At 33.9% G+C, this 13,017-nt stretch overlaps 1 protein-coding gene across 6 annotated transcripts in view; it reads left to right on the top strand.

The window, feature by feature from the left end:
• Ubr3 (ubiquitin protein ligase E3 component n-recognin 3) overlaps positions 1 to 13,017 on the top strand; it is a 237,067-nt gene that overhangs the window by 203,900 nt on the left and 20,150 nt on the right. For all 6 annotated transcript variants that reach the window (XM_076865444.2, XM_076865439.2, XM_076865443.2 and 3 more), the window contains one exon: positions 8,182 to 8,306. In XM_076865444.2, the coding sequence (XP_076721559.2) occupies positions 8,182 to 8,306 (125 nt within the window). The remainder of the gene's footprint in view (positions 1 to 8,181; positions 8,307 to 13,017) is intronic.

Raw genomic sequence — 13,017 nt, 5'->3', positions numbered from 1 at the left:
AATTACAGATAAATTACAAAATGATGACTTCATCTTCTGAAATAGATGTGGCATCTGTTTAGTAGCTTAGCCCACACAGTAATTAAGAATAGGAAATCAAGAATGTAATTCTAAGGAAAATTCACTTCTTATGTCCCAGGTTAATATTTATCTTTATCACATTTGTTATCTATCTTATGTAATCAGTATAAATAAGCTTTTTTAAAAAATTTATCATTATTATGATTTGCTGTGCTGGGGCTTGAACCAAGGAAGCACCATATACCCAGCCCAGGAGCAAACTATTATTATTGAGCTGCCTTGAATGTACCCTGCCCCAATCCTACCTCTATATCACTGTAAAAGTACCACAGTGCTATTATAAATGTTAAAATCTGTTTGCTTCTAAGAAATTTCAAGTAGGTATTGATCTTCTTTGTTCAATCTTAAGTGTTTTGATTGTGGACTTTTGTTTTTAAACCCATTGGCTGAGAGTGATTGTCAATCCTGTTTTTCCTTTTTAAATTTTGATACTTATGTTTGCAGGGATTTGTTCATTTGATCTAATATACATACACTGAAGATAGGTGATTCCTTGCTTTATAAAAGTCCCTAAAAGACTTTGGTTTCATCCCTTATGAACATTCAATAAATCGATTATTAAATGAACAAGTGAATGTGAAAATTTGAGTGATTTTAAATTGCTGTGACTTTAAATTGCCAGTTTAAATGCTTAAAAAACAGTGACAGTGACTAAAAATAGAAAATAGTACTTTTCTACAACAAAAAGCTTAAATTCTGTATATAGTAGCTGTCATTTCTTTTAGTGCTTTACTTTTTAATAAAAATATAGTTTAAAAAGAGAAGATACATGTGAGTGGTGTTTCTAGACAACGTAAATGATTTCCCTTGTTAAAGTCTTTTTGTTTATGCTTAGACAAATGCTATTAATTTTCATCAGACTGTTTAAACATTGATGGAACACTCATTTCTTGGTTTTGATGATGTAATTCTTTCCTGGTTCCCCTGTTATCCTTTTTCTACTTATATTGAGGCTGTTTTTCATTTACCATTCTCTCACATCCTGAATTATTCCTTACTTCCTGTCCCTTACCTTCTAAATTTTATCTTTTCTGTAACTTCAGCTGGACTTAATTCTCTAATAATTCCCCAGTCTCTAGCACCAGGCTACAACTTCCTGTTGAGTACCAAACCCAAATTCCTACACATACCTTAAGTTCACATATATAATAGTAATTTTCTTCCTATCTAAACTTGCTTTCTTCCTGTTTTCCATTTTAGTCATTCTACTACCATCTACCCTTTGTATAGGAGATACTACCATCATTCTATACCTCTAAATGTCAACCAGTCCTATAATTTCTATCATTTAAATCTTCTTCTAACTTGAAAAATTCTCTTCATCTTCGTTGCTCTTTAGTGCAGGGCATCCTAATTACACACACACACACACACACACATATATATATATAATGCTTCTTCAGTCTGCTAGAAGGTGTTCTTACCTCTAATTTTTAAAAAATTAACACTTATTAATTGTACAGATGTTTCACCATGACATTTCCATCCATGTTGTACATTGCTCATGTCCACTCTTCCTGATATCGATTTTACCCATCCCTCAAGCTCCCTTCCAAGTCCTTGCTAGTCTCTCTTCTGCTTCTTATCCTCTTTGTTTTTTTTACACATATAAGAGAAAACATACAATCTTGTCTTTCTTTGTCTAACTTATTTTGCTCAGCATGATGTCCTCCAGTGCCATCCATTTCCCTGCAAATGACAGAATTTCATTCTTCTTTGTGTATCTATATCATATTTTATTTATCCATTCTTCTATTGATGGGTGCCTAGGCTGATTCCATATCTTGGCTATTGTAAATAGTACCACAGTAAACAGTGGTATGCAGGTGTCTGTCTTGTGTTGACTTTATTTTCTTAAGATATATACCTAAGAGTGGTATATGGATCATGTGGTAGCTCATTTTTTAGTTTTCTGAGGAATTCCCATACTGTTTTTCCGTAGTGCATTTACTAATTTACATTTCCACCAGTAGTTCAAAAGAATTCCTTTTTCTCTGCATCCTTGCCAGCATTTTTTTTTTAAATAGTTGTTTTAACTGGGGTTAGATGGGATCTCAAATTAGTTTGAATTTGCATTTCCCTGACTTGCCTCCATTCTTGTCTTGTTCCATCCTTTTCTAAGAAGCTACAGTGGATATTTCAAAATGCAAATATAATGTCATTCTCCTGCATAAATTGCTTTATTATCAGATTTTATTCAGAGTAAGTGAAATTCTGGGCTTTTGTAAGAAATCTGTTTTTAAATATCAGTAAATAAAAATGAAATAGGATAAAAGTATACCATACATCTTTGAAGCTGCATTCAGATGGGTAGCCTATTGTTTGCAACATTTGGTTTTCAGCACAAAAATTAACTTTTCTAGTTTCATATCTCTGTATCCTCTGAAATCCTCCTTCCCTTTCTTGATTCCATCCCTGGCTTCCTCATTATGACTTATTTATCTTCATTATTCAAAACTAAGTTTCCTGGTTTGGTCTGGAGTCTTTATTTTTTAATGCTCCAATTTTAGATTTCTTCTCCTTCTATTTGCTCCCATACTATAAGTTCTTAATGCTATATCTATTGCAGGTGAGAGAAATTCATTTGAAGTCCACTGAAGGACTCACATGAGCCTGTAGGAGCTGGGAGTAGTCTTGTGGTCTTAGGGATAAACCAGAACCATAACTTTAAGTGCTGACAGATTCTTTCTATCATGGATCTCTCATTCTGCCATGAGTCCACTTTCGTCAGTCTTGTCACTTCATTCAGGCTCAGCTGTTGACCAGAAGCATGGCCTCTGACATTTCTAGGCTCAATATTTACACTTTCTCTTCATCTCCAGTTATAAAAATCCCATAGATGCACTATGACTAATATGGTTTATATCAAGTACCCACCCTAACTGATTGGCACGGATAAGAGCAGATATGTGGCACACATGTGTATACTCACACAATTTTAAATCAGGCAAGATTTTCTTTGGGAAGTGACTTTCAAGGTGTTATTTGACTGATTTCATGAGTTAGCCTACCTATGAGAAAGGAAGATTATTTCAGTTTGTAGACACCTAGGGGAAGGATGCCAAGTGTTTCTTTAAAAGATCATCAGTCTTCTTAATATCAGTAATCATCAGGGAACTGCAAATCAAAACTACAGTGAGATATTACCTCTAACTGGTTTGGAAGGTTTCTATCAAAAAATTACAAGTATAGGTGAGGATGTGGAGAAAATGGAACCCTTATACCTTGTTGGAACGAATGTAAATTAGTTCAACCCTTATGGTAAAGATTGTGGAGGGTCCTCAGAAAATTAAAAATAGGACTATCATATGATACAGAGATCCTACTTCTGGGTGTAGAGCCAAAGGAAATGAAATCAGTGTCTTGAGATATCTGTATTCCCATGTTCCATTGCCTCATTGTTTACAATAGCTAGGATGTAGAAACAACCTAAATGTTAATGAGTGAATGGATACACACATACACATGTGTGTGTGCACACACGCACATACACACATGCACACATATATACATGGAAGGTTATTTAACCTTAAAAAGGAAGGAAATCTCGTTCCATTTGCAACAGTGAACCTGGAGGATATTATGTTACATGAAATAAGCCAGTCCCAGAAATAAATACAGTTGTCCCCTGATATTTTCTAGGGATTGGTTTCAGGATGCCGCATGTATTCCAAAATTTGAAGATGTTCAAGTCTCTTATATAAAGATGGCATAATATTTGCATATAATTTATACATGTCCTGTGGTAATACTTTAAATCTTCTCTAGTTTACTTATAATATTACTATATATTTTTTCTTTAATTTATATATTTATATATTTTTATATATATACACACACACAATAATACAAGGTACATTGTGTAATTCCTAATACAATGTAAATGCTATGTAAAATAGTTGTTACACTGTATTATTTAATAAAGCCAGAAAGAAAACTGTGCATGTTCAATAAAGATAATTTTTTTTCAAATATTTTCTATCTGAAGTTGATTGACTCTGCAGATGTGGAAGCTGTGGACACAGAGGACCAGCTGTAATGCATTATCCCATTTATATATAGAATTTAAAACATTCATACTCATAGAAACAGTAGAAGTGTAGTTACCAGTGGTCAGGAGGATGGGTGGGGAAGTGGGGAGATTTTAGTCAAAGGTACAAGTGCCAAGAAAATAAGTTCTAGAATCTGCTCACATTATATCTCCTAAATTAAGTATACTAACTGTATTTAATAAAACTTTGTTGTATACTTTGATTTGCTAAGAGAGTAGACGTTAAGTATTCTAACCACATACATATAAAGTGATAACTATATGAGGTGATATATGTTTACTTGAATGTGAATCATTTCAGAGTGTATGTTTATACCTTCAGTATTTACAATTTTCATCAATTACACCTCAGTGGAAAGGGGCAGACATCAATCTAGCTACAGTAAAAAATAGATTGTCAGAATCTAAGAGGTGATGCAGATAAACTACCACGTAGAAAAGAATTAACATAGAAGGCCTGCTTGTAAAGTTGGACCTTAACTGGCATCATTGAACTTGGGCTTTGGAAGGAAACCCATCATTTTCAGAACTGATAAGAATGCCAAATCTGTTTTGAGTAACAATGTGGTTCTTGCTGAACGCTTTTACTTTCTCCCTAGGAGTCTGGGATTTTGATATATGCTAGGCAGAGACAGCCCTTTGGGTGCTGTCTCTTTCGTGAGATTTCTGAGCTGTCACAGCTTGTTGCTGGAGGAGATTAAGCACATCCAGTGTGGACTCTAAAAATTTCCTCAGGACTTTACCCAATGGGCCTTTTCCCTTTGCTGATTTTAGTTAGTATTCTTATGCTGTTATGAATCATAGTCATGAGTATGACTATAAGACTCAGTATAATCTTATGAGTTCTAGTGAATCATCAAACATGGAAATGATCAAGGATGTGACATAGTCACTTCGGTTGGAATTTTAGGTCTGGAAAAGAAACAATGGAAGTTTTGTCCAGGTTTTTTGAACTGACTTGGGAGATATTTAAAAAATAGAATTGACAGGACTTGGTGATTATTTTAATGTGGGTAAGAAAGAGACAGAAAAGTATCAAGGATGTCTATAAATTCCTCACTCCAGCAACTGATTACATAGAAATAAGTATTTGCTACCAGAGCAGCATAGTATGATAGAAGGAACACAGATTTGAAGAAAAATTATCTATATGGATGCAAGTTTAGAATCCTAGGTGTGTAAGTTTGTCTGAAACATTGAGACCATTTTGAGGATTGAGTAAGACATTTGAAAAGATTTTCTAAGTTATTACGTAATGCAGATGTTAACTATGATTGTTAAGCTCCAATTTAATATAAAAGTACCTCATATATGTCCAAAACTATCAGGCACTTTATGTATTGTTTTTACTGCTTGATATTACTAGAGTTTTCACTGAATTCTGAAACTCAGCAACCTAAATACTAGAATTTTTTTTTTACTTTATAAAATACATATTTTATATTATACTATATTTATTTATTTAATAAAAATATTTTTTAATTGCCAGTGGACCTTTATTTATTTATATGCAGTGCTGAGAATCAAGCCCAGTGTCTCTCACATGCTAGGCAAGCGCTCTACTACTGAGGCACAACCTCAGCCCTCTTCTTTTTATTTATATATGACAGAGGAATGCATTATATTTCTAATTACACATATAGAGCACAATTTTTCATATCTCTGATTGTATACACAGTACATTCACACCATTTCGTGTCTTTATACCTGTACTTTGGATAATAATGATCATCACATTCTACCATCATTAATAATCCCATTCCCCCCTCCCACCCCTTTTTCCTATCTAGAATTTGTCTGTTCTTCCCATGCTCCTACTCCTTATCCCACTATGAATCAGCCTCCTTATATCAAAGAAAACTTTCGGCACTTGGTTTTTTGGGATTGGCTAACTTCACTTAGCATTATCTTCTCTAACTCCATCCATTTACCTGCAAATGCCATGATTTTATTCTCTTTTATTGCTGAGTAATATTCCGTTGTGTATATATGCCACATTTTTTTTTATCCATTCATCTATTGAAGGGCATCTAGGTTGGTTCCACAGTTTAGCTATTGTGAATTGTGCTGCTATAAACATTGATGTGGCTGAGTCCCTTTAGTATGCTGTTTTTAGTCCTTTAGGTATAGGCTGAGGAGAGGGATAACTGGGTCAAATGGTGGTTCCATTCCCAGTTTTCCAAGAAATCTCCATACTGCTATCTATATTGGCTGCACCAATTTGCAGTCCCACAGCAGTGTATGAGTGTATCTTTTTTTCCACATCCTTGACAACACTTATTGTTGTTTGTGTGGATAATAGCTGCCATTCTGACTGGAGTGAGATGAAATCTTAGAGTGGTTTTGATTTGCATTTCTCTAATTACTAGTGATGATGAACATTTTTTCATGTATTGATTGATTGTACATCGTTTTCTGAGAAGTGTCTCTTAAGGTCCTTGACCCATTTATTGATTGGGTTATTTGTTTTTTTTGGTGTTTAGCTTTTTGAGTTCTTTATATAGCCTACTGATTAGTGCTCTATCTAATGTGCAAGGGGTTAAGATTTGTTCCCAGGATATAGGCTCTCTATTCACTTCACAGATTGTTTCTTTTGCTGAGAAGAAACTTTTTTGAGTTTGAGTCCATCCCATTTATTGATTCTTTTTTTTTTTAAATATTTATTTATTTATTTTTTAGTTTTCGGCGGACACAACATCTTTGTATGTGGTGCTGAGGATCGAACCCGGGCCGCACGCGTGCCAGGCGAGTGCGCTACCGCTTGAGCCACATCCCCAGCCCCATTTATTGATTCTTGATTTTAATTCTTGCACCACAGGAGTCTTATTAAGGAAGTTGGGGTCTAATCCCATGTGATGTAGATTAGGATCTACTTTTTCTTCTATTAGACTCAGGGTCTCTGGTTGTATTTTTTTAATATATATATGTATATATATATATATTTTTTTTAGTTGTCAATGGATCTTTTTATTTTATTTATTTATATGCAGTCCTGAGGATTGAACCCAGGGCCTCATGCATGCCAGGCAAGTGTTCTACCACTGAGCCACAACTCCAGCCCTCTGGTTGTATTCTTAAGTCCTTGATTTATTTTGATTTGAGTTTTGTGCATGGTGAGAAATAGAGGTTTAATTTCATTTTTTTGCATATGAATTTCCAGTTTTCTCAGCACCATTTGTTGAAGAGGCAATCTTTTCTCCAATGCATGTTCTTGGCACCTTTGTCTAATATACGATAATTGTAGTGGTATGGGTTGGTCTCTGTGTCCTCTATTCTGTATCATTGGTCTACCAGTCTGTTTTGGTGCTGAAACCATGCTGTTTTTGTTACTATTTTTCTGTAGTATAGTTTAAGGTCTGGTATAATAATGCCACCTGCTTCACTTTTCCTGCTAAGGATTGCTTTAGCTATTCTGGGTCTTTTATTTTTCCAGATGAATTTCATGATTGATTTTTCTGTTATTTTGAGGAATATCATTGGAATTTTGATTGGAATTGCATTAAATCTGTATAGTGCTTTTGGAAGTACGGTCATTTTGATAATATTAATTCTGCCTATCCAAGAGCTAGGTAGATCTTTCCATCTTCTAAGGTCTTCTTTGATTTCTTTCTTTAGGATTCTGTAATTTTCATTATATAGATTTTTTTGTATTATACTATTCTTTATGAGCTCTTTCTTATACTAGAGTTAGGTAATATGTTGGTTTTAAACATTGAAACACATGAATGTTATAATGAGCACCTGAAAACCAGTGAGGGTATTTGCCAAGGTTCTATAGGCTTCATTCCCAGGTTGAATGACGTTAACTTTTTGGTTTTCCGAAATAGATCATACTTTCTTATGTTTCTTATCAACATATTCTGTGGATGTATAGAGGAACATTGTTTTTATAATTTCAGATCTTTTAGGCAACAAGTATAGCACATCATAATTTCACTTTATTTACTATTTATGTGTTGCACATGCAAGGAAAGCTGTATTTATGAAGTTATCTTGTTTATAAAATGTCTAGATTCCAAAGAAATAATGATATTCTTTTTCTCTTGTAGAACACTTCACCTGCATTGTGAAGGTGCTTTTTACCCTACTATATACACAGGCTCTTGCTGCACTTTCAGTTAAATGCAATGAGGAAGATAGGTCAGCCTGGAAACACATGGGAGCTCTCAAAAAGGTTAGTCTCTTTTCTGAATTCATCATTTAGTAGTTTTCGGAACTCATTCAAATGAGGATATGAGTGAAGTTAAGTGTTTGAAAGACAAAATGAGTTAATGGTATTTTAATTGGAAGTGGAGTACCTTCAGGGTTTTAAAAAAAAGAATTAAATGTCTCCTTACTTGATTAGACTTTCTGCATCTGTCTCTATACTTGGCCTTTATCCCCTTAAATTTGGACGGTTTTGTTTTGTAAATTTTGCTACAAACATTAATCTTAAGGAAGTTATAAAAAGGATTGAGGATGTAGCTCAGTGATAGAGCATTTTCCCAGCAAGCGTGAGGCCTTGGGTTCAATCCCTAGTACCAAAAATAATAATAGTAATAATAATAATAATAATAAACTGTGACATTTCAGTGAACGTAGTAATTAAGTATCTGCAGATTTAAACTATTTATCTGTCAATTTTTTCTTTATTCCTATTTCCTATTACAATCTGAAGTTTGCTTTTTGACTTACACTTTTTTTTAAGTATTTTTTGTTGTCAGTAGACCTTTATTATTTAAGTTATTTATATGTGGTGCTCAGAATTGAACCCAGTGTCTCACACATGCTAGCCAAGTGCTCTACCACTGAGCCCCAGCACTTTGACTTACCACTTCTTTTTTTTTTTTTAATTAGTTGCTCAAGACAATACAATGATCTTGACGTATCATACATTTGATTCAAATAGGGTATGAATTCTCATTTTTCCATGTGTACAGATTGCAGGATCACATTGGTTATACAGCCATGTATACACATACAGCAATCCTAGTGTCAGTTGTATTTTGCTGCCCTCCCTATCCCCCCTTCCTTCTCCTCCCCTCCCATCACCTCTCTCTACCCATCTACTGTGACACTTTTCTCTCTTTCTCTCTTTTTTTTCCCCCTTTCCCTTCACACCATCATATATGTATTTTGTGTAACAATGAGGGTCTCCTTCCATCTTCTGTGCAATTCTCCTTCTCCCTCCCATTCCCTCCCACCTCTCTTCCTTGTTTAGTGTTAATCTTCTTCTCATGCTCTTCCTCCCTACTCTGTTTTGAGTCACCTCCCTTATATCAGAGAAGACATTCGGCATTTATTTTTTAGGGATTGGCTAACTTCGCTTAGCATAATCTGCTCTTTTTTAATATTTATTTTTTGTGGTTGTAGTTGGACACAACACCTTAATTTTATTTATTTATTTATTTTTATGTGGTGTTGAGGATCGAACCTAGGGCCTTGCACATGCCAGACGAGCACTTTACTGCTGAGCCATAACACTAGCCTACCACTTCTAAACTTAAAAAACCTAGCCTTGCCTTCCCTTCCCTTCACTTTCCCTTCTTTCCCATGTCCTTGCCAACATTTATTGTTACTTGTGGTTCTTGATAATTGCCATTCTGACTGGAGAGAGATGGAATCTCAGTGTAGTTTCCAAAATTAGGTCTTAATGACAAAATTTAAACAATTGTAAATTTCTGATGAAAGGAACAGGATTTAAGTGGCTGTTTAGTCAGTATTCTTTGTTAATTTTATAATTGATAGCTTTAAAATTTTTTTTTTAGTTATACATGGACACAGTATCTTTATTTTGTTTCTTTATTTTTATTTGGTGCTGAGGATCGAACCCAGTGCCTCACGTATGTGAGGCAAGTGCTCTGCCACTTAGCCACAATCCCAGCCCTTGATAGCTATTTTTAAAAAGTCTTAGTAAAACACTATGACACCTGTTATTAGAACATAAATTAAAAATATGTTAGTTCATAGCCATATAAATTAGTACTGAAAACAAAAACTGTCATGGTTGGTTTGCCGTGTTACCTTTCTCTACAATAGATACAAATATTTAGATATATAGAAGTTGTAAATAATGACTATGAATGATGAAATGGGTCGCTGTGTATGACTTAAATTCTGTGTAATTCCCTCTTTCTTTCTTTTTTTTTAATATACTTTCACTTCCCTCCCTTTTTACTCTCTTTTTCCTTTCTTCACTGGGTTTTACTCATTTCATCTCCATAATTCTTTATGCTTAGGTATGTATGATAATTCTCACAAAAGCTTTTTTTGGGTCATATCTAATCTAGCCTGGGGCAATAAATATATAGGTACTAAGTATTTTTGAAGGGGTATTGAGATTAACTTGATAATAAGGTTTAGTTCTGTTGGAAAAATCATTATCACTGTAAATTGCATTCCTTTGTTCTGTGGAATTTTTGCTAAGAGTCTTTTATACTAGAATTTCTTAATCCGAGATATTTGGGTAGATTCTGTTTTGTTTTGTTTTCTGCAAGTGGAAATGTGACATTCAGAATATACTTACAGGGCCTGTTACCCCCAAAAGTTTAAGAAGCACTGTAATTTAGACCAAGCATTATACCTAACACATCCCTCTGCATTCTACCTAACACATATCCTCTGCATCTCTTACATACCTCACTGCATCTCTCAAACCTTGATCCCTTCCTTTATTTAACCCATTGTGTGTGTGTGTGTGTGTGTGTGTGGTGGTGGTGGTGGTGGTGGTGGTTCTGCAGATTGAACTCAGTGCCTTGTGCATGTGAGGCAGGCACTCTACCAACTGAGCTATGTCCCCAGCCCCCAACCCACTTATTTTTGCTACCTTTTCCTTAGTATTCTTCTGATCTGGAATTTAGATCTTTTGCCCATTTTCTCAGAAATTCATTCTTAAGTTTCATGAGCCTGTTCTTTCATTTATTCAAAGACTATTTAAAATATTCTTTCTTAAGACTTGTATATGTGTGAAATTCATTTTTTTTTTATCCAATACTCCTCTGGTGGGAAGAGTGCTCAGTATAAACTAGTAAACATTATATTTAACTGTCTGATTTAATATAGAATTCGGCATGTTCTTTATTTATGTAATACATGTTGATGTATTTGATTTATAAGCTAATTTCATTCAGTAATTTACTTGAGTGGTCTAAACATAAATACTATTCTTGAAATCATTTAAAGAATCTTAAATATGTCACATTTATTAGCAAGTAACAAATCTTTCATGGTTATATTTTTTTAAGTTTTCTACATTTTGTGTTTAAGTGAACTCTGCCTTGTTTAAGAAATTATTTGATTAAATTTTAATAATTTTGCTTGTTTGATATTCAGTGGTATGTTGATTCTTGTGAAGTATATGTAACCTGTAGGTCATCATATTTAGTAAGTGATCATCCTGTTGATTAAGCAAGCAAAGGTGGGTGAGTCACCTGGTATAACACCAGTTGCAGTCAAGGACGTTTTGGTGGGGGCCAGGTAACTGGGGATTAAATCCAGGGGTGCTTAACCATCGATCCACATTCCTATTCCTTTTTATTTTTTGAGAAAGAGTCTTGCTAAGTTTTCTAGGGCCTCGTTAAGTTGCTGAGGCTAGCTTTGAACTTGGGATTCTCCTGCTTCAGCCTCCTGAGCCACTTGGATTACAGGCATATGGCACCATACCAAACAAGGACACTTTAATAGTTTAGAATCAGGACATAGTTCTACATGGCAGAGTGAATGCAGCAGAAGGCAGAGGACTAATTTAAAATAAGGCAAAGAACTGATTATCAAAAAAGGAATGCTCAGGCAAATTCTAGCATCAAAAGCTCCAATATTATCAAATAAATTCTATTTGTTATGAGCAGATATTTATTATGAAAAGGTATTCCTGGAAAATAGCATAGTGTCTGATATTTTGGAATTCATAGTTTGACTGAAAAGAATACAATATCATGGAAGAAACAATTAGAAAAGAAAATAGAAACAAGTATCATCAAATAAATCTGCAGTCCAGACTATAAGTACTTTAAAAGTTAAGAATAAATTTATATTCCATGGTGTTTACTCAATTCTTTTATTTTTCGTTTCAAAAATACAGTTAATGAGTAGCCTAAATGACATAATAGCAAAGTCATTACTTTATTCCAATTTATGTTTTACTATAATTTTCATGTTATACTTTTCTTTAATATTTTAATAAATATAAAAGAGGTACATTTCTTTATGAATAAAATATTTTATTGAAATAAATGTGAATTTATAAGTAGCCATTATTTTGCTTTCTTATAAAATTGGAAGCAGTAATTATGTTTTTGTTGCAGGCCGTTATTCAATATAGTTTTTGTACATTCTGTAATAAATATATTATTCTGTTTGATTTGTAAATAGTTTTAACAAATCTTCTTCAAGAAATTTGAGGAAAGTTGTAAAATTTTAAAAAATGTGGCTCATGTTTTCTTCTAATACATGCCTGTATGATTTGTGCCATTACAGTGAGTGGTACAATATCTTTTATTTGGCTCTCTTCACATCATGAATATTTTCCACATAGTTTGAATTTGTCATAATCACTGCCTATAAAATATTCTGTTAAGTTGATATTCCATAATTTAGGTAACTGCATCATTATTGTTGTTCATTTCTCTCTCTCTCTCTCTCTCTCTTTTTTTTTTTTTTGGTATAGTGCTGCAATGACTGTCCTCTGCATATAGCTTTTTAATATTTATTTTTTAGTTATAGGTGAACACAATATCTTTATTTTATTTTTATGTGGTGCTGAGGATCAAACCCAGTGCCTCACGCATGCTAGGCAAGTGTTCTACCTCTGAGCCACAACCCCAGCCCTGAATATAGCTTTTTTTTTTTTTTTTTAAAGAGAGAATGGGAGAGAGAGAGAGTGGGGGAGGGAGAAAGAGAGAGAGAGA

This window comes from Callospermophilus lateralis, chromosome 9 (genome assembly GCF_048772815.1).
Source record: "Callospermophilus lateralis isolate mCalLat2 chromosome 9, mCalLat2.hap1, whole genome shotgun sequence".
In the NCBI taxonomy this organism is placed as follows: Eukaryota; Metazoa; Chordata; class Mammalia; order Rodentia; family Sciuridae; genus Callospermophilus; species Callospermophilus lateralis.
This window is presented reverse-complemented; position numbering and strand designations above follow the sequence as displayed.